Genomic DNA, 20,846 nt, shown 5'->3' with positions numbered 1-20,846 from the left:
GCCCGGGACGCTTCACTGAATGGACCTTTTCCCGACCTTTGACCCCGGTAAATTCTTCCCTTACTTTATATACTAAAATTTATTTTTTCGGTGCTTATTTCAAGAGTGGTTTCGCGAGTTATTGCCTATAAAATAAAGTATTTGTTTCAAACTATCATTCTAATTCATACCATTCAGCAATCTGCTTTTTAAAAGTACCGGTAAAGAATTTTTGCCTAGTCTATCACAGCTATTTCTACACTAATTTTTGATTTCTGTAATTGAACTAAAACTCATAGAATGATCATTGACTTATTTAACTAAAAACTAACGAATATAATTCAAAATCGCGAAAAAGAGGTAATGTTCACGACCACGCCTGAAAGTCTGTCTGAGCGAGGAATGTGTCTGAGGCTCTGAGCAGATGCGAAAGGGGCATTGTTACGTTTATTTTTGCATTTTGCTCAATGACCAACGTCATGAAGTATACAAGGAAGTCTATGCCAGGGGAAGCATCCAAACGGCGGTTTTAACGATGAATTAATTTTATTTATTATCTACGCTCGAGGAGTAAATTACATTTTTTTACGTAACAGAATTTATCGCGAGACACGTTTAGACTAAATTTCATTATATATATCCTGAACAGCTACTCGTTTAACGAGCCTACAATTCAATCATAACTAGAAAAATGGAAACACGCAGATATAAAATTCATATTGTATTCGAGAGATTCGTCACTGCTTAATTTTTGTAAGAATGTATATCTTCTTAAAGCAAAACTTTATCAAAATTCTAGAAACCCTGCGAAAATATTCATTTCGATGTTTGGAAGTACATATTTGTGCGAACAATTATTTTCGAAAATGAACATTACAAAGAACGAGCAAAAAACTAAGGTTAGTGATGCCCATTTAGAAAATCTTCCAATCTTGGCGTCGTAAAGCTATCAAGCGTGATGCGGCAACAAGACAGTGACACATTAAATGTCATTGTAATAATTTTTAATAAGACGACTAAGTTGAGTTCACGAATTGTCGCAGTTTTCGCACGATGTTCCGTTTTTAACTTTCAAAAAATATATGCGATCCGCAAAATAGCAACCCTAAATTTTGTCCCGCGAGCGATGTAAAATTTGCCGACCCCTGGGCCATCCGAGTCCACAAATCGAAGACAAAGGGCTGATTGATTCTATGGACTGGTGATCGGACCGGAGGACGTGGTAGGAAGAGGAATCGAGGATGAATTTTACCGAAGACCGTTATATATCATGTATTTTGGTGAAGGTCATTAGGCTGTTTTGGAAAATTAAATTTGTTTTCATTATTTTAATGTTTAATGGGGTGAATTTAGGGAGATAAATGCTATAAGGCAAGATCTTCGAGAAGGTAGAACCCTGGATTCTTTTATTTCCGACCTCTGATACGATGAAAGAGGGGTTTTTAGCCGTGCTGCTATTGCTATCAAAACAACTAAATCGCCTTTCCATCAGTAAACGGGGTAATTTTAGATATTTTAAAAAACTCGCTGAAGAACACCAAGCTCATCCATCTCATTAAAAACACTATAAACTATGATTTGTCTTCTTATTTGGTCTGTAATATATTCGTTTCAGACTTTCATTTTTTTTGCAGTGCCGGGGGGCGATGAAGTTGTATAAACTACTATAGGGGGGCGATGGTACAAAAAGTTTGGGAACCACTGCTCTAGACTAGAGTCTAGAGGTCCAAGTTACAGTTGAAAGTTACTTCCAAAACATTATCGTATCAAAGGCTACGATAGCGCATTTTGATTTATTTCTCATCTATTTTTAATAGCGTTAAAAAGCTTGTGATTGCAAATTTGAACCACGTATGTGGTGTTAATAATGTATATGGGGTTTACTATCTTTGTAGTTTATATCTGTAGTACTTACCTTGCTCCACCACACCACTTGCGTTTGCAACTATACACATAGACAGGCTTGGGATAGAATGGGATGGGACAGCACACATTTGGATTTCCCATGGGACACGAAACCCGTATGATTTTCGAGGAAATGATGGTAAAACAGTTTGTTATGAACTTCGTGTCCATATATTTGAGCATAGCTCTCTTGTTAGTTTTAAAGAGCAAAATGTATTCAGCATCAAAATACTTCTTGAAGGGGCTGACGGACAAATGTATAATAGTTAATATAAAGTTAACAAAGTCCGTAAATTTTGTTGTTTTGCATGTCTCTTCGTACTATTTATATATATAATATTAGGATAAGCAAAAATAGCGTAATACGCATTGGATTTTTATGTTATTGAATGGACTATGTATGATTCTGCAATTTTACTAAAAATAGTAATTTCAATCATCTTGATTCCTAAAACATTTTATTTTCAAATTTCTTCGAACCCAATTCTTCGAAAATTACTACTACTACTAAATTACTACAACTTACCACTACTGACTAGTTCTTTATTAAGCTCCGAATTAGATCCGATCAAAATTGTACGTACACAGAACACAATTTTAATACCTAATATATACAATATGAATAATTATTTGCTGTTTGCACAAGTCAAGACTAAGGCAATACGAATTCGAAGTTCATTTTACACATAGTCATGTTTTCACACAATGAAAGATGATGATTAAAACAAATCGTGAATCTCAAATTCACCACAAAATTGTCAATTTCACTAATACAATGCATTGAATTACACTATTGCTAGAAATATAATGCAAAAATTAACTGCCTAATAGGAAAATTTATACCATGCATATAATCTGGTTGCTGGAAAAAGTGCGATATACTTATTTCATATATATTGCAAAAATAAAACCTGTTTACTTTGGATTCAATCCCATCGGAAATTAGGATATTAAAATTGATGTACAAACTCATTAATTGCATACTACTGACGCGTCGTCTTCGTGATCGCAAAGATATGTTTGTTTACCAAAAGTTCCATGGCAATGATAAAAATCCGTGTTTTCATCGCTGCAGGTATGCTCGAAAGCAATCCATATAGGTCCAGCTCCAGATCCAAAATGTGCCTGTCCTAAAGCAAACTTTGCTCCACTAAATCCCAAAGTATAACAAACAGCATTTGCCTCGTCAATCTCGAATTCTCTATCGCATATTGTTCCCCATTTTCCCGCATGGAAGATTTCCACTCTACCCTCTTTATTGTTACGTCCGTCCACAAGCCTCAGTGCGCCTTCGTGTTCTGTAGAATGTTGACCATTATCAGAAACTATTTATAACGTTAAAAAGTTTTGCTTTGCGTGCATTAAATTCAAAATGGATGTTTTTCTTCAACTCAATGCAAATGTTTAGGAATTGCCTGTCGTACTTGCTTAAAAAAGCTCACATCGAGGCCAAATTGAACAACTGAGATGACACAATTAACACAAATTGGCAGTCATATAATATGTGGCAAAGTAAGTGGTTTGTTGCCATCATTGTATTCCCATGGTTTGATATTGAGTCTTTTATAAATCTAAAATACATTGTTGTTCATATATATAATATATAAAAGTGCTGGGAACAAAAAGCGTGGTGCTCAAAAATTATTTACTTGAAAATTCCACCGGGCTGGTTTGTATGGTGAGGTTTAAATTTGTTTAAACTATCTTAAGTTAAGTTTGTTAAAATATTGGTTTAGGGACAAATGTACTAACGAGAAACTGAGGTTAGACTGAAATAGCTCCGACTCTCAGCTTTCAAGTCTTAAACTACAATTTCAAAATTTTAACTCGGTCTGAATAAAATTCAAATTGCGCTTTAAGAAATAACGGTAATTAGAGCTCTCGTATTTGTTATCAATGTCAGACAATATAAAAAGTTGTCAATTTAATGCAGACACGCTATTTTTACTGTTTATAGGTTTGTTTATTCGAGGCGACTCGAACTTTATTCAGCAGAATTCATTCCAAGTCTTGAGTACAAAATGTCTTACCTGCTACGGTTGTTGGTTTGACTCTAAATACTGGGCTGGGCTTTGATGTTGCACCTTCTTTTTATATGAAGAAATGATAAGCAAATTTTAAATTGGAAAGATAAAAATATGTACCTGGTATGACAACCGTTTTGGATTATGCCAACATATTATTTGCTGATTTTACCTCTTCAATTGTTTTTGTTGTTTTCATCATTCGACAAATGTCTCTCTTTTTACCTACATGGCCAGTCAGTTTTATATTTTCAGAGGCTACAGAAGTTTTTTAAAGATCATATACTTTCAAATTTTTCTAGGGTTCAGTTGCAATCCTATAATCTTAAAAATTAAAAATAATGACGTTTTCCACTTGATAAATTTTGGGGACTTATGAAAATACCAGTATATACCATAATGTATATTTTGATAAAAATGGTTATGTCACTGCCTACAATTACCTTTCATTAGGGCCCGTAAGCTGTCTTTTATAATTTTAAGTTCTTTCTTTTGCTTTTGGATTTCTGTGAAATAAATTTCAATCATTTTATATAAAAATAGTTTTTAAAATTGCAAAATTTAGTAAAGCCCTCAATAATACTATTTCTGCAATGAAGTGGAGCATAATATGTTGCTATATATTTCGATACTGATATCTTTGGTTATGACAAAAGTATGTCCTTGTTTGAATACAGTGTTTTGCACTTCCATGGCTTTAAAAACCGTCTTTTTTCTTATTTGACACACAAATTTATATTGACCTGAATTCCACATTACTCACGTTCTTGAGTTTTGGTGTTTTCAGTTCTCAGTTCAATCAGTTCTTCAGCTTGCCTTTTGTTGATTTGATTATTAATTCTAAGCACTGTAACAAAATGATATATTGCAAAATGAATATTCAAATAGGTTGAGAATACATGGCCTTTTTGATCCGATTCTAGTTAAAATAAAATTTGATTTTTTTATTTACGGCATCCGTTAGAAGGCGTAATGTAAAAAGTTTAGACCAGAAATAGATCAGAAAAACAGTGTTCACCAGAATAGTTTCAGATCACGGATTGCTTCACTTACTTGTTTGCATCCTAGCATAGTTATGTCCGCCCTTAGAGACCTTGTCAATTTATTATTAAATCTATCTCCACAAAAGATAGTTTTATTCAAGCCTACATAATAAGGCTTGTTTCCATGTATATGCACACCGCAGAACTGTGCGGAAAATTAAGTATCTTTCAATTTGAAATTTGTAGATAATGTCTGTAACCTATAGGTAAAATGTATATAGCGTTGAAGTTCATTCCAATTTTAAATAAAACCTTGTACGAGGTATTATCTATATTCAGTACTCATATGCATGTCTGGTAAAAATGTTTGAAATATCGAATAGTTTATATCTGATCCCAATGTTGTACCATGTTAATACTCACTGCTGTTTTAAATAATCGAGTAATCAACGCTATTTTAGTGTTTTTATTGTGAATGACGTTGTGATATATGACGACGATTCAATTTGATATTATTATCCAAGTGAAAAGTAGATAAGATGAAGCGATTGGATATTGTATTTAATTTATATTTTTATCTATATATCTCCCCCTTCCACGTGATTAAACATAGAATATATATATATACATTATGTCACTGTTGTGAAAGCTGAAACATGAAAGTTTACTGAGATCATAATATAGTAATCACCTTAAAGTCCATGTGGTAACTCAAGACATTGTTCAGAATAATAATTATACTCGTTAGTAATAACAATTAAAATCAACACCACGCCTCGAACCGCAAAATCATATTTTGAATTATTTATGAAACTTACGGTCTTTGGTTTGACGATTTTCGTACTTTAATATTACTAGTTGCTCGTTTTGTTCTTTGACAGTTCTTTCAACGCGTCGCAGTTCTACGAAAAGCAAAAAAACGTTAAGCATTTATCACCGACTGCTTAATAACCTAAAGTAGAGTGAGCGTGGTGCGATCCCGCCAGTAATCGCCAATCTCGTAATGAATGTTAATGGAATTTTGTGAATTAAACTGTAGACGTGCTTACAATATTGACCCTATTTTAGTAGGATAATAATTCACTGCAAAGCGTAAAACCAATTGAGGCACATATGTCGCTTGGATCTTATTCAGGAAGAGAACCACTAGTTACTTACCTTGCTTGAGAACATCAATTTCCTCATTATCATTTATAATTTCTGGTAAAACATTGTTACTTCTTTGTTGACCTCTTGCTTCACAAACGATTGGAAATTCTTGCACCTGTAGATAATCATCGATATTGAAACCGAATTTATTTAAAGCCCCTGGAATTGGATCGCATTGAGGAAAATTGCATCCTGCCTTCATTTTACATTGAAATATTCCTTGTGCAGCACCAGAAGTTGATTCGAAAATAAATAGAGCAAGAACGAACGAACGAAAGGCCAACATCATTGTTTGACAAATCTCGACCTAAAACTAAATTATAAGGTTAATGAAGGTTCTTAAATTTCTACCCGCATTCTTCACTTGTTTAAGTAAATAAACAATATCGTGCTAATATAATATTCAATGTTTACGTCAGTACAGGAATGACTTTTGTATCAGATTGGGGATTTTCTAGGTTGCCCAAAGCGGTAAATTAACCGCCGGGTATTATCAAAAAACTATTTAACCTTCAACAGTATTCCACGAACAGTGTATTACACAATAATTTATATTCATTAACGACACGTTTTCCATAAAAAAGATCCCCAAAACTATTCTTATATTTAATATAAAAAGCATCCTTACTGCAGTTGAACACTCAAATCAAGTTTTCTGAAGCTACTTTTGTCTATATTTTCGTATCAATCATACACAACCCACTTACACCAACGAATACTTCAAAAGATAACTTTGCCTTAGCCTGAGAAATCGAAGCACTACATTTGGCTAAAGTTTGCCTAAGGCAATTTGATGTAACAAAAGAGGTGATGTTGTGCAATAACTATGATAAAACAAAAATTATGTCATTTTCAATACAAACTTTTTAATAGCTTCATATTTTCGCCGAAAATTTGTCGTTACAAGTTTTTAGTTTCACATTGAGATTCTGTTTCAAGAGTGAAGAGCTCAGTTTCAAAATGTTAAATAATTTTGAAACAAAAGAGTATGTGCGTTGAAAATTGAACAACAAACACTAATCATCACAACACATATAAAGAAAATTGCAATGAAAAATCGAAATTGTTTTTGTATTTGAAGAGAAAGGGGAAATTTAATATTTCTTCCCAGTATTATTCTTTACCGGTTCTTGAATGCCAAATGTAATTATTTTCACCAAATTCAGAATGAAAGGGAAAATTATGTAAACTCCTCCGAGGCTAAGCATGTTCGCGCAAAACTTTACAAACGTAAAAAGGCCCACCAACACTGGCTTGTCAAATCCATTAAAATATTTTATGTATGCTTCAATTTAAACAAATGTCACAGAAAAACATCACACTGTACCAGAAGTGTCTCAATGCTGTACGCTTCAGTCACGCAGCGTCCTAGACCGTTCGTTCACGGGCGATTAGTATTATCTGAACGGATTCTTCGCGAATTGAATAAAATGTGGAGTAGCCTTCGAGACCAACAAATAGCATGAATCCAAGGAAGTCGTAGCGCGGAATTTATTATTGGACACGAAAATGCACCAATGGATAAGTTCGTTGAATTGGTATTTGTTGTTAGTACTCTTCTTGATATTTTTTTTATCCGTTCTGTTATTGTCTTTGTGTTGATTATAAACCAAATTTTGTGATGCTAAATAATGAAACTATTGCAATTTTTTATTTTCAATGGTATTTAACGCGGATCTATAATCCATCAGCTAGGTTTTGTACAAATAACAGTAATATTATATTGTTATAATATATGTAATTAAAGTTAACATGAAGTGAGAAGTAAAAAAAAAACATCACATGACCATACACAAGAAACACTGTAGTCCCCAGCATCGGTGCTTTTCATTTGATCGTAAATTTTATGATCGCTTTTTATTTGATCGTAAAGTGATGAGAGGAAGGTTATTGACACAATAAAATGAGATAGAATGCAGCACCTTTATGGTTTATTCTGCAAATATCATGTGATAAGTTTCAGAATATGACACAACGAGCTTGAAACAGTTAAATACAAAGAAAATATAGTGTTCAGCTGAACTGAATAGGTAATAAAGGCCACAGCTGTACAGTAGAAAAACATGGATGGTTTCAGGAAGCATACCTATATCAGAAGCAATGTGTCACACTTTACTGAGAAGGGTCTTCAGAGCATTGAGAAATATAAGATTTAAGTTATAGAATTTTCAATGCGAGTATATGGGAATTATCATTCAAATACTATAAGGGTGTGCAGTCCATAACTTAACTTCATTAAATTAAATGAAATTTTATGTAAGATTGGTTGAAAAACGATTCACATAAAACGAAAATCCAGCAGAGGATCGTGTTCCAAATGAGTGAACATCACTCTGTCTAGAAAAGTAGTTGGTGAATGACTGAATGTAGAAGAAAGTTTTCTGTTGTGAATATAGCGCAATAATTCTAATGCTTCGATTTGGTGCATATTCGTAAGATGATATTTATGACGTCATTATTAATGCTTTAATTATGTCGCTTGGTGTCACCGCTGAGCTCTCTCTCTTTTGCTGTAGTGTACTGCATGCTGCTTGGTGATGTGATTTAAGATGTCTATGTTATATCCGTAATATACTCAAGCATCTTGAGCAGTTCATTGTTTACCCACAAACAAACATGGTGCTAGAAGCGGGATTGATTTGAAATTTCCTAAAGATTTCAAAAAATCGCGTCAGTAAGAAATCAATTTAAAGGTGATTATTTTAAGGCTGATTCGTCATTAAACAGACCAGATCCTCTGATTTTTTATGGTAATGTTGCTAGGAACTGGTAAATATATGTTCGTGAATATGATAATTTTATCAGAGCACTGTACAGTGATTAAACAGACAAAGCTAAAGCTTTCATATAAATTAATTTGATTGGGAAAGACGGCAGAGCAACGGCAAAATATGAGCCAAATGAAGGTGACGTTCCTGCTGAATCTCGTAATGATCCAGAATGCTCGAAAAGAAAATTTGCTGAAATATCCCTACCCAAGTAAACATAGTCCTAACAAGACCTCAATTTAACATGAGAGCTCCGATAACAGATGAATCTATTCAAACAATTGTTGTAGACTTGAAAACCAAGCCAAGTCTTGCGAATTGGGTGATCTCAGAGATGAGTTGATTAGAGACAGATTTTTGACAGGTGTTTTTGATGATAACCTACGATGACAATTTATATAAGAAGCTATTGATATATGCGTGATATATGAACTCACGAATGAGAGAATGAAATCTACATCGGTAAATGCAAAGAAAAAAGTTTATTTTTTAAAACAGTGTTCCCATGAGTAAATTTAAAAATAGCGAAATTTAGAATGAAATATCAGATCTCATAGGATTCATAGAACATTTAAAAATAAATAAAAGTAATAGCCTTCTTGAAAAAAATCAAACTTTCACCACTGAAAATTTCAAAGCAATTGGTCCAGTACTCGAAGAGAAAAGCGATTTTATAATGATGATGACGAAGAATAACAATAACAACAAGAGAGCTATGCTCAAATATATGGACACGTAGATCCACATATTTTTTGATGACGTCATAGCAAAAAGTAAAAGCCCTCTAGCAAAAATAATAATCTCTGCTCACTGAAAATTTCAAAGCGATTGGTCCAGTAACCACAGAGAAAAGCGATTTCTTCAAACGTGTCAAAGAACAAGAACAACATAACGCCAAAACCATCGTTATGTCCACTGCGTGTCCAATAACAACATGAGAGCTGTGCTCAAATATATGGACACGTCACAAGGTGTCGCTATTTTTTATTCTGACACATAAGAAACGAATCTCTCGAAGTTCACAGAAATTTTGGAAATAAGTAAAAGTGATAGCTTTCTGGCAAAAAAATCAATATTTGACTACTGAAAATTCCAAAGCAATTGGTCAAGTAATCAAAAAGAAGAGCGACTTTTTAAAAACGTGTCAAAGAACAAGAACAACAACATAATATTGAAACAATTGTTATGTCCACTACCGTGTCCAAAAAGCGAAATATTCAACGTTTATGTGTAACAAATTAACCAATAATTTTGGAAATAATGACATCAAGACTAAATATAATTCTTGACGTCATAATATATTGGAGATTATTCTAAAACATTCTAATATAATATTTCGACACATAGCCGTATGCAGAGTGAATAATTCTCATATGATATGATGAATCACCCCTGTTTTACATGGATTTCTCTGGAACAGGGTGGTCCAAACTGCGGCCCGCGGGCTGTATGCGGCCCCCGGACACATTCCGTGCGGCCCGCAGAACAATTTTAGCGTGTACTAAACCATTGGCAGATATTTGTATTCATTGGCAAACAATTTTTGAGTGTTTTTTAAAATATCTCAATTGGGAATAGCCCTTTTCCTAATCCCGTTGTCGGGATTAATGTTTTTTGAATTCACGGAATTTCAATGTTGTCTCTATAAACGTCAGGACGGCGTCAGTTTAATTAGTAGTTAGAACATAAGACGTTTAATATGCAAATGGTATACCCATACAAAATTCTTCTCTTGTATCGGTATAGTGATCAACAGATAATGTGAATGGAAATACGTAGTGTCACCAAAATAAAGACGTTTAAATTTCTATGCACCAATTATTATCAGGGTATCGCAATGTAACCAAGCAAACATTCCCCCATGTTCACTTTATAATAATTAGTCAAAATGGCGTGATTATGAGCTACCATATCTTGGTCAAAAAATTGGTTTAGGTAATTCATCGTAAGTTTTCCTTTTCGAAACTGATAATTTATTGCTCCTGAAGAGACCTTTCTCCCCTTAGAGAGAGAAACTGTGATTAGAGTATATTTCTAGACTAAGTGCGAAGCAAGTTCACATAAGATGTCGAAAAATTTCGTAAGATATCCTATGGCGCGTTTTGCAATTAGATTTACGGTATCTGAAATTCATTCGTTTTTCTTCAAGCACATTACCTTCCCATTCATTTTGATGTTTATCAACGACAAATTCATTTCTTGTGCTGTTGGAAAAACATGAATATTGATCTGTCAATATGAATGTAGCGGAATTTCCGTATTTACTGTATGTATTTGTGCGCATATGATATGGCTATTTAATTCTTTGGTGTTATTTACTCTTGATCACAGCCGATTTTATTTCAACACCAAGATAACGGCATATCACAACAATCTACACCTTCCATGTTTTTTGCTATGATCTTGGACCATTGACGGACCCGTGAAATTATTTTCAGCTTCGCAAGCTTTCTCTAATCAAGACCCATATGCGTAGAAACAAGTTCAACAATGCTAAAATCAATCCAACTGGTTAGCGAAGTATAGGCTTTCGCAATGTTTCTGTCAAGTGAAGCAAATTAATCATTGCGCAAAAATAATGGTTCTCAAAAAAATGTAATTTTTCATATTAATTAGCATTCCAATCTGAAAGTATAACATGTCTATACTTTCATAATTTAATAAAAATGGTGAATTCCTTAGTATCTAGACTTTGTATTTATACATTTCCTCCAATAATTGTGAATCCTAATCATAACAGTGAATTTGAGGCGTGTTGACATTGACGGTCATATCGCCTCCTCCAACGCAATACATTGTGTCTGTTATCATTGTTTGCTTTCGTTTATGGCTGTTTTCGGTTGACGAATCAATAAATTCATATATCACAATACGACTTCGTTTCATGCAGCCATCACATGAGGCACAATTTGGTTAATGGATATTTGGTTAATGGATATGTCCAGCAACCAATGAAACGAGATAGCGATCAGAAACCGCCGACTTATGGATCTAGTGGCGTGTATCTTTCGCTATGAATCAATAGCGACACTGCGTGTCCCATCACTAATTAAATAATACATCGCTAATTATTCGACATAATTCAACCGAAATCAATAGGCTTCTGATCCGATATATGATGAATACACATGCAGAATTTGGAGCGGATTCAACCTCGCTTTCGTGAGATATCGCGTGTGTCCAACAGCCAAACAGACAAATACCTATCAACATACTTACCGATCAAGATCGATAAGTAAAAAGGGTGCAGAAAACGTTCAGTGCGCTACATACAGCAATATGGTGCGTATAGTACGCGCATATGGCGCGTGTTTGTGCCTATGTATGCATATTTTAAAGGTAATTGAAAATTATGTTGCCCAAATGGATGAAAATGGAATGATCTCTCGTACAAGAGGACCTGGAGTTCTAAATAATAAAAACATAAGAGCCTGTCTCTAAGCTCATAGATAATTTAGAAATGTCTTATTCAAACATGCCATGTTCTGCATTAATTTCGCGCCATTTCTTAATATATTAGCCGTTCCTATTACCCTACTACGTAAAATTCTGGTACTTTTGATCGGATAACAAACACAATCCTATATAGATATATTATGACCATTGTGCCCTTATATTTCATTTTCCAAAGTCATTGATCATACTATAACCGGAATTGTTAGAGTTTAGAGAAAGATAGTGAATATAACCAAATTTCTTAATAGTATACGAAAAAAAGATTAAACTCGTTTAATTCGATCTAAATTAAATGAATAAATTATGAATTCTTTCTTATAACAAGCTTGTATTTACCCTCTTGTGACAATTGTCTCTATTCGAAACACGTTGACGTTTTTCTAAATTACAGAAAAAGAAATAATTGTCCCAATTCTAATGCAATTTTTTATATTTCACGCCATGTTTAAAGTGACACGAAAGACATATTTATCGTCTCACTAAATTATAAAAGTCTTAGAAATTTCTGAATTTTTACCGACTCATTTGACTAGCAACTACTACAACATCAATAACAAATTTTAAACACGTTGTTAAAATAATGTTTTCTTGCAAAAAGATCTGACGACAATCAAAGCAGCAATCAAAGCATTACTCTGCTACCACTGTAATGTGGTGCTACAAAGCCATTCATCGCTCTAGTAATTTTAGGGCATATTGAACATTGCAATATTTATATTTTTCAGAAAGTAAACGAAGTGGTTCTATGGATCGTTTTTACGTTGTTTGGTCACCATCCTGCAGTATAAAAACGCTATACGCTGATTATAGGTATTCATATTCAACATAATCGGTGGAATCATAAGTAAAACCCGACCGAAACGGTTATTTGATTTCAAATCGCGTTGGTTCCATGTTCTGCTAAAACACGAGTAAAAACAACAAATCTATTCAATTCAAGAGACTTGCTGCACACGAACACAAATATATTTCTGTAACGTTTCGTCTGACCGAGGTCAGACTTCTTCAGACAAGCATTTTACAACTATCAACAATGAACAATGATCGCAATCACTGCTAATCAAAGTTTATAAGTATTTACACTTCACGTAATTTTATTACACTTCAATTATACTATTGAAAGATTGCTATTACGATACAAAATATTCTTTCCTATTTTATTTGACAAACATAAACGTCTTGTTTCTTTTGTGATCTGTAACGAACGATTAGCGGTATAAACGTTAATACTGGTTATGTGAACAGCTGTGATATAGAAACCATTATAAATCGAACATCCAAATATAATAAATAGTCCAAACTGATGAAGAAATAGAAGATTCTTCTTTATTTGCCTTTAATTTTGTTTCAAAATCTCGCAAAGAGCCAAATAATGGGTACATTTTGACACATTCTAAGTGTTTCCTTCATATTAATTTTATCGCAAAACATTTCGACATTTTCAAAAACTCTGAGATTAACATATTTTAACACACTTACATTATTTATTATAACACTCGTTTGGTAAAATAGTCAATGATTAAACGCAGAAAAAAATATATGTATTGATAAATAATAGCTTAAATACACACTAAATCAGTGGCTTTCAACCGGGGATCAGCGAGCCTCTGGAATGTTTCATTGGGGTTTTGCTCCACCAAAAGGGCTGAAAACCACTGCACTAAATAATAATACTATTCACAATAAAGTAGAACAAAATTCACATGATTTTTATATGAAAAACGAACATATAAATAACTTTGTGTGAATAAATTCAGTGTAGACTTTTCCTTGAAATCGATTCCTTTTCGTAGAATATATAAAATATTTACACGCTTCATAAAAATCAACCGCCACACGAGACAAACTTTACTTCGTTGGGCTGTAGTACATAAAACATTTCCTAAAAGTATTTAAAGCATTTGATGAAATTCTCAAAATATTTTAAAACATATTTTAAAAGTAAACGACAAATTAAACTTCATGTTTCAGGTTACATTCGATGTCCACCAAAGGGTTTGTGAACACAGGTGCATCCAACAGCTACTTTGATATAGCGAGGTCGAAATCCATCCTCCGCTCTTCTCACTTCCTTTTTTACGTAGACTTTCTCACTGTAATGTTCTCGCAGGATTTTAGGCTCGGAACCAGACATGTCAACGCAGTGGGTGCATGCACAACACACTACTGGAAAAGCCTGGGGTGAGCGTAAAGGATCCATGTCAATTCTGTAAACAAATCAAAACATAATGCTTTTATAAAATGAAAAATTGAAGGTTCAAATATTTTCTCAAAATTGTCCTACATTTCCACTACAAAATAAAGTAACATAATGCAACCCCGCGTTGTAATGTTAAAACAACAGTCAATGCAAATTTTATGTTTGTAAAACGATCAATCGAACCTGATCAACTTACCTTGTTGTCCAAGGAGTAATGCTACTTCCTGATAGATTTTCTTGATCATTCGTTCCAGAGTATCCTCTGACGTATGGACAATGTCTTGGCGAGTCAATGATTGATGGACAATCAGCCTATAATTCAAAAGCGGTTTAATTTTGCATAATCAACAACAGTGGGAATGCTACATATGACATACAGGTGCCACATAGACCACAGAGAAAAGCGTTGCGCCGCTTACAACATGACATACGGTAGGTAGTTGTGTGCACCGGGGCTGTATGTTTTTTATCCAAGCATCCTTAACTTCAATTGACGTGCTATAGTGCTTGGTTGTTTTACGCAGTCAATTAGTATTCTTGGAGAAAATTTGTTAATATAGAGCAGTGGTTCTCAACCTTTTTGTCTTTGCGGACCCTTCTGGTGCTCTCAAATGTTTTTTATTTGAAATTTAGTTTATAGCTTGAACAGCAACCTAATGTTCCATACAGATTTAACCAAGTCAATAATAACACCAAACTAGTGGACATTTTCATTTATTTTGTAAAATCGAAAACACTTAATGGGATTTCTGCTGTTGCATATCAGAAGCAAGTCTTGAAATACGTGGTCGTGTTTTCGATAACGATAGACGCATATCGTCTTCGACGTTTAGTTGGCTACGAGCCTTGCATTTGATATGGACGAGAGCAGAAAATCCACTTTTACAAAGGTAAGTGGAGGCAAATGGGACAATAACACGTAATGCTTCCATCGATACTTTTGGGTCAGCCTATAATTCAAAAGCGGTTTAATTTTGCATAATCAACAACAGTGGGAATGCTACATATGACATACAGGTGCCACATAGACCACAGAGAAAAGCGTTGCGCCGCTTACAACATGACATACGGTAGGTAGTTGTGTGCACCGGGGCTGTATGTTTTTTATCCAAGCATCCTTAACTTCAATTGACGTGCTATAGTGCTTGGTTGTTTTACGCAGTCAATTAGTATTCTTGGAGAAAATTTGTTAATATAGAGCAGTGGTTCTCAACCTTTTTGTCTTTGCGGACCCTTCTGGTGCTCTCAAATGTTTTTTATTTGAAATTTAGTTTATAGCTTGAACAGCAACCTAATGTTCCATACAGATTTAACCAAGTCAATAATAACACCAAACTAGTGGACATTTTCATTTATTTTGTAAAATCGAAAACACTTAATGGGATTTCTGCTGTTGCATATCAGAAGCAAGTCTTGAAATACGTGGTCGTGTTTTCGATAACGATAGACGCATATCGTCTTCGACGTTTAGTTGGCTACGAGCCTTGCATTTGATATGGACGAGAGCAGAAAATCCACTTTTACAAAGGTAAGTGGAGGCAAATGGGACAATAACACGTAATGCTTCCATCGATACTTTTGGGTCCGACGGCAAAATGGCGCTCCAAAACTGAGAAAGGGATTTTTGAGAAAGTTGCTGAGGACAGCATAGCATAAAACGCATTGCGGTTTTTCCTTGCCACCCTCTGACACTGAGGTAAACCCCATTTCAAGATAACTTTCCGAGTACTTTCTCGATTTAGCCATGCTGGTTAAATTTTGGAAAGCAACACGATCTCCTTTGTTGGCTGTAGAACAACTAGCTACTTCGCTTCAAATGAGAATGTGACCAATGACTACATACCCTTGAAATCACTGTAGCTGCGTTCTCGTATTTATCATTGTGATGTCATAACTCGTATTTGTCACAATAGGTCTACGGGAGGTAAATCAAAATAGTTTTTGTAGGCTATTGTCCCATTGTCATAGGCAGCAAATGTTCGAGCGTATTACAAATAAAAACGATATTAAAATGCAAATAATTTCATAAAATCTAAATTTAATCGCGGACCCCCTGGAAATGCTTCGCGAACCCCCGGTTGAGAACCACTGATATAGAGCTTGAAAACCACCTTAACAATCGCTACAACAAATTACATTTATGAAAATCTATTTTGTAACATACCGACTGTCTTTTTATTTCTCTGTAGCTTGGGAAATCAGCTGATTCATCTAGATGTTCGCTGGAAATTGAGGAAATATTTATACATTTCTTACATATCAATATTTTTTCGAAGTTGGCTCATTTTAATTTGTTTTTCTTACCTGGATAGAAATTGAGCTTCTGCATCATAAATTCGACGTGAAAAACATCTTTGACAATTTGCAAGGAATACAAGTATAATTACACCGCTGACTTGATGTGCCTGAAAGTAAAAAAAAATTGTATTTTAAATTTTCGTCCGTGAATTATCCACCATTAACAATAGTGGAACAGTGCATATATTCAAATAATCTAGAATAGATGAATAAATCTTAAAAATTTACTTCACCTTCATTTTTGTATAGTGCGTATCGACGTTGAGAAATTTCCTTAAATTGAGTACTACTTCTTCTTGATAGTGTGATGTTTGAATTCAGACACATTTTTTGCATTCAATTTATACCTTCGAGAAACGATTTTCGTCAAATTGAGAAAATAGAAATTTTATATTCAGTGAGTTGATATCGCTGAGTTTTCGGAATTACTTTACATAAATATAGAAAGATATCGTTTATGCAAGACTGATGACGGATTGTTTTATACAACGAATGGTTTCGTACAATGAAACAATGAATTAGTATTGTCAACACAGTAGAAAAAAGACATATACATGTATAGAAATTAATTCACTCCTGGTCCGAAACAAGATTGTTACTATATTGGTCTAAAATCAGAAATCGTATGTATTTGAGAACAATGTTTTTCTTGGTTTTGGATGCTGGTTAATAAGAGCTAGCAAGACGTACGTGTTTGGAAACATGAATAAATCTGGAATTCTCTCGGCATTGTGATCTTTGGTACATCCTTTTTGCAGAATCAATACGCAAGACTGGACTTTTCATGGCTTCATATCATAGGTAATTAATGAAAGTGAAACAATACGGTTCCGGGCGCTCATAAAGCCTATATTTTACTGGAGAATCTAATTTATATCTTGTTAATTGTAGTGACATACATGTAAATGATATGAAGATAGCTCTGACCTACACACACTAATATTCAACTAGAAGCGAAATATTTAATGTTAATGCAAATGATATACGCGTACAAAATTCTTCTCTTGTATCGGTATAATGATCAACAGATGTTGTGAGTGGAAATGCGTAGTTTCACCCAAATAAAGACGATCAAATTTCTATGCACCTATTATTATCAGAGTATCGCTATGCACCCAAGCAATCATTCCCAATGTTCAATTTATCCCAAAACGTCCGAAATACTAAATTGATGAAAATATTTGGTCAAAATGATTTATGACGTGAATATAAGCTGCCATGTTATTGTCAGTAAATTGGGTTAGGTATTTATTGTAATTTTCCATTTTCGAAGCTGATAATTTCGTATTTCCAAAGAGACCTTTGTCCCCTGTAGGTACGTCTGTCAAAAAATTGGATTAGGTAATTCATTGTAATTTTTCTTTTTCGAAGCTGATAATTTAGTGCTGTGCTTTAAAGAAACTGTGGTTAGAGTATATTTCAATAGGCTTGGTGTAGAATCAAGTTCGTATAAAATATCGGAACATTTCGTAGTATATCCTATCGCGCGTTTGCTGTGAAACATATCCCTAAATCTGAGTTTACAATTAGTTTTATCTGGAAATCATACGTTTTTTTTTCAAGCACATTACCTTCCCATTCTTTTTGATGTTTATCAACGACATATACATTTTTGTGCTACTGGAAAAACATGATTATTTGATCTGTCAATGTGGATGTAGCAGAATTTTTACATTTACTGTATGTATTTGTGCAATTATGCGCAGAGGCCCATTTATTTACTTGGGGTTATTCCATCCAGTGGAATTTTCATATTTCTTTGTAATGATGAATCCGTATGCGTATAACGTACAGATACTATTGTACATATAAATATTACTATATTATGTATCATTCATGTATTTTCAACGTTTCTCATTTGATTAACGATTTGGAACGTTGGAGAGTCTAGGAATGAATATACAAGAGGGGTAGCCTATCCATTCATTTGTTTAATTTGAGCGTTATATACGATTACTGACTGAATAGTTATTAGCCATTTATTTTAAAAGTGAAATTATTCATAGTCAACAGTTGAAGGTCATCGTGGCGTTCACCCAATCAGAAAACTTCATCTGTGCTGTTTGCGGAGTACTTGAAGAATGTTTAGTTTACTAATATTTATTCGTCACAAACACTGCGGGATATTCAACTCAATAATTTGCTGCTTAACTGTCCCTCCCTATTGTTGTTCAGGTGCCCATAATTTGCCTCCATTGAAAACACACTCAACAATGTTATACCCAATATTTATGTGCATGTTATGGCCCTTTCTTGTAATAGTTGAAACATGCTCATCTGTATAAATCTGAACTCGGCATGACGAAATAAAAAAATAAAATAAAAGTTTGTGTTAAATGAACTCGGAATTCTCTTGGCATTATGATCTTGTGTACATAATTATTGCAGGATTATTACTTAAGACTGGACTTTCCACGTCTTCATATCATAGCTAATTGATGAAAATGAAATCATTTATCCATAAAGGAATACGGTCCCGGACGACAACACAGCCATAATTTTACTGAAGCATCTAATTTACATTTTGTTTATTGTAATGACATACATGTCAGTGATATGAAGATCACTCTGACCTACACACACAAATATTCAACTAAAAGCAAAGCAAAATATTCAATGTTAATGCAAACGATATATACGCGTACAAAATTCTTCTCTTGTATCGGTATAATGATCAACAGATGTTGTGAGTGGAAATGCGTAGTGTCACCAAAAAAAAAAAGACGATCAAATTTCTATGCACCTATTATTATCAGAGTATCGCTATGCACCCAAGCAATCATTTCCTATGTCCAATTTATCCCAAAACGTCCGAGATACTAAATTGATGAAAATATTTAGTCAAAATGATTTATGACGTGAATATAAGCTGCTGTGTTATTATCAGTAAATTGGGTTAGGTATTTATTGTAATTTTCTATTTTCGAAGCTGATAATTTCTTGCTTCCAAAGAGACCTTTGTCCCCTGTAGGTACGTGTCTATGTCAAAAAATTGGGTTAGCTAATTCATTGTCATTTTTTTTGTCGAAGCTGATAATTTAGTGCTGTGCTTGGTTCATATAAAATATCGGAACATTTCGTAGTATATCCTATCGCGCGTTTGCTGTGAAACATATCCCTAAATCTGAGTTTGAAATTGGATTTATCTGAAAATCATACGTTTGTCTTCAAACACATTACCTTCCCATTCATTTTGATGTTAATCAACGACAAATGCATTTCTTGTGCTGCTGGAAAAACATGATTATTTGATCTGTCAATGTGGATGTAGCGGAATTTTCATATTTTCTGTATGTATTTGTGGAAATAATGCGCAGAGGCCCATTTAATTATTTAGTAATATTCCATCCAGTGGAATTTTCAAATTTTTTTGCAATGGTGAATCCGTATGCGTATAACGTACGGATACTATTTATTCGGCACGCGAGCGAGGCCTTGAAAACAAGATCCTTCACCTTCATTTCCCGGCGAAAAAGTCGCTTTTCTAGACCCAAATTTTTGGCCTGATTTTGAGGGGGTCGTCTTATTAGGCGAGTCTGGTAATTTTCATTTTTTTGGTGTCGCCTTATTATGAATTAGCTAATGTTCTTTTATGGTGGACGCAATCACGAGTTGAACACAATTAGATTAAAATTTAAAGACAGTTCGAATTCCCGTAGTTATTATGGATTGAATATTACCTTGCAAAAAACGTCATTATAGGCTATATTAACCAATGCGCAAACGCGGCGACCGCTCAAAAGGCATTGCATGGTAGTTTGAGATTCCGATGTTGATGCGATTTTACTACCCCGACTTATTGTAGGTTATATGCAAAAACCCATGTTTTCAGGCTTAAAAACCGGCCTCGTCTTATTTACAGGGTAGACTTATTCGCCGGGAAATACGGTATGTCGTCTGTGCCGCCCTTTTTCTTCTTTCTGCCTGATTTATGAAGTATAGCTCATGTTGGCTAGAGTTACTTGCTACCTTACTGTTATAAATTGATTTCGGAAAAATTATAAACGATCATGGAAAGGGATACAAGAGAGAAGTGCAGAAAACAACTATTGCGCTATTGGAAAGCTATAGTGATTAGTTATCA

General features: G+C 34.1%; 2 protein-coding genes across 4 annotated transcripts; both read right to left on the bottom strand.

Moving 5' to 3' along the window:
* Positions 1-2,431: 2,431 nt before the first annotated feature.
* Positions 2,432-6,762, bottom strand: LOC120336446 (uncharacterized). Of its 3 annotated transcripts, XM_078109659.1 has the most exons (8): positions 6,669-6,762; positions 6,237-6,353; positions 6,050-6,155; positions 5,710-5,793; positions 4,672-4,755; positions 4,352-4,414; positions 3,915-3,971; positions 2,432-3,182 (listed from the first exon to the last, which is right to left on the bottom strand). In XM_078109659.1, the coding sequence occupies exons 2-8, from the start codon at positions 6,327-6,329 to the stop codon at positions 2,857-2,859; spliced, it is 813 nt and encodes a 270-aa protein (XP_077965785.1). In that variant the 5' UTR covers positions 6,330-6,353; positions 6,669-6,762; the 3' UTR covers positions 2,432-2,856. The 3 variants fall into 3 exon arrangements, with proteins under 3 accessions (XP_077965785.1, XP_077965784.1, XP_077965786.1); XM_078109658.1 differs by having other exon boundaries at positions 6,050-6,353; XM_078109660.1 differs by lacking the exon at positions 5,710-5,793 and having other exon boundaries at positions 6,050-6,353.
* Positions 6,763-13,198: 6,436 nt separating this feature from the next.
* Positions 13,199-17,113, bottom strand: LOC120336275 (interleukin-17A-like). Its single transcript, XM_078109664.1, has 5 exons — positions 16,996-17,113; positions 16,769-16,869; positions 16,629-16,686; positions 14,661-14,776; positions 13,199-14,471 (listed from the first exon to the last, which is right to left on the bottom strand). The coding sequence occupies exons 1-5, from the start codon at positions 16,999-17,001 to the stop codon at positions 14,237-14,239; spliced, it is 516 nt and encodes a 171-aa protein (XP_077965790.1). The 5' UTR covers positions 17,002-17,113; the 3' UTR covers positions 13,199-14,236.
* Positions 17,114-20,846: the final 3,733 nt, after the last annotated feature.

Source organism: Styela clava, chromosome 2, assembly GCF_964204865.1.
Source record: "Styela clava chromosome 2, kaStyClav1.hap1.2, whole genome shotgun sequence".
Lineage (NCBI taxonomy): Eukaryota > Metazoa > Chordata > Ascidiacea > Stolidobranchia > Styelidae > Styela > Styela clava.
The sequence above is the reverse complement of the archived record's forward strand: the minus strand, read 5'-3'. Positions and strand labels throughout refer to the sequence as shown.

What these genes read in the sequence shown, in the direction of transcription:
- LOC120336275 (XM_078109664.1), bottom strand. An exon ending in GAGAAATAAAAAGACAGTCG is followed by an intron (nt 14,777 to 16,628) that starts GTATGTTACAAA and finishes TTTGAATTATAG; the next exon opens with GCTGATTGTCCATCAATCAT. An exon ending in ATTACTCCTTGGACAACAAG is followed by an intron (nt 14,472 to 14,660) that starts GTAAGTTGATCA and finishes ATTTGTTTACAG; the next exon opens with AATTGACATGGATCCTTTAC.
- LOC120336446 (XM_078109658.1), bottom strand. Translation starts at nt 6,329, where the DNA reads ATGATGTTGGCCTTTCGTTCGTTCGTTCTTGCTCTATTTATTTTCGAA. An exon ending in AAATCGTCAAACCAAAGACC is followed by an intron (nt 4,756 to 5,709) that starts GTAAGTTTCATA and finishes ATTTTGTTACAG; the next exon opens with TGCTTAGAATTAATAATCAA. An exon ending in CAAACCAACAACCGTAGCAG is followed by an intron (nt 3,183 to 3,914) that starts GTAAGACATTTT and finishes AACATTCTACAG; the next exon opens with AACACGAAGGCGCACTGAGG.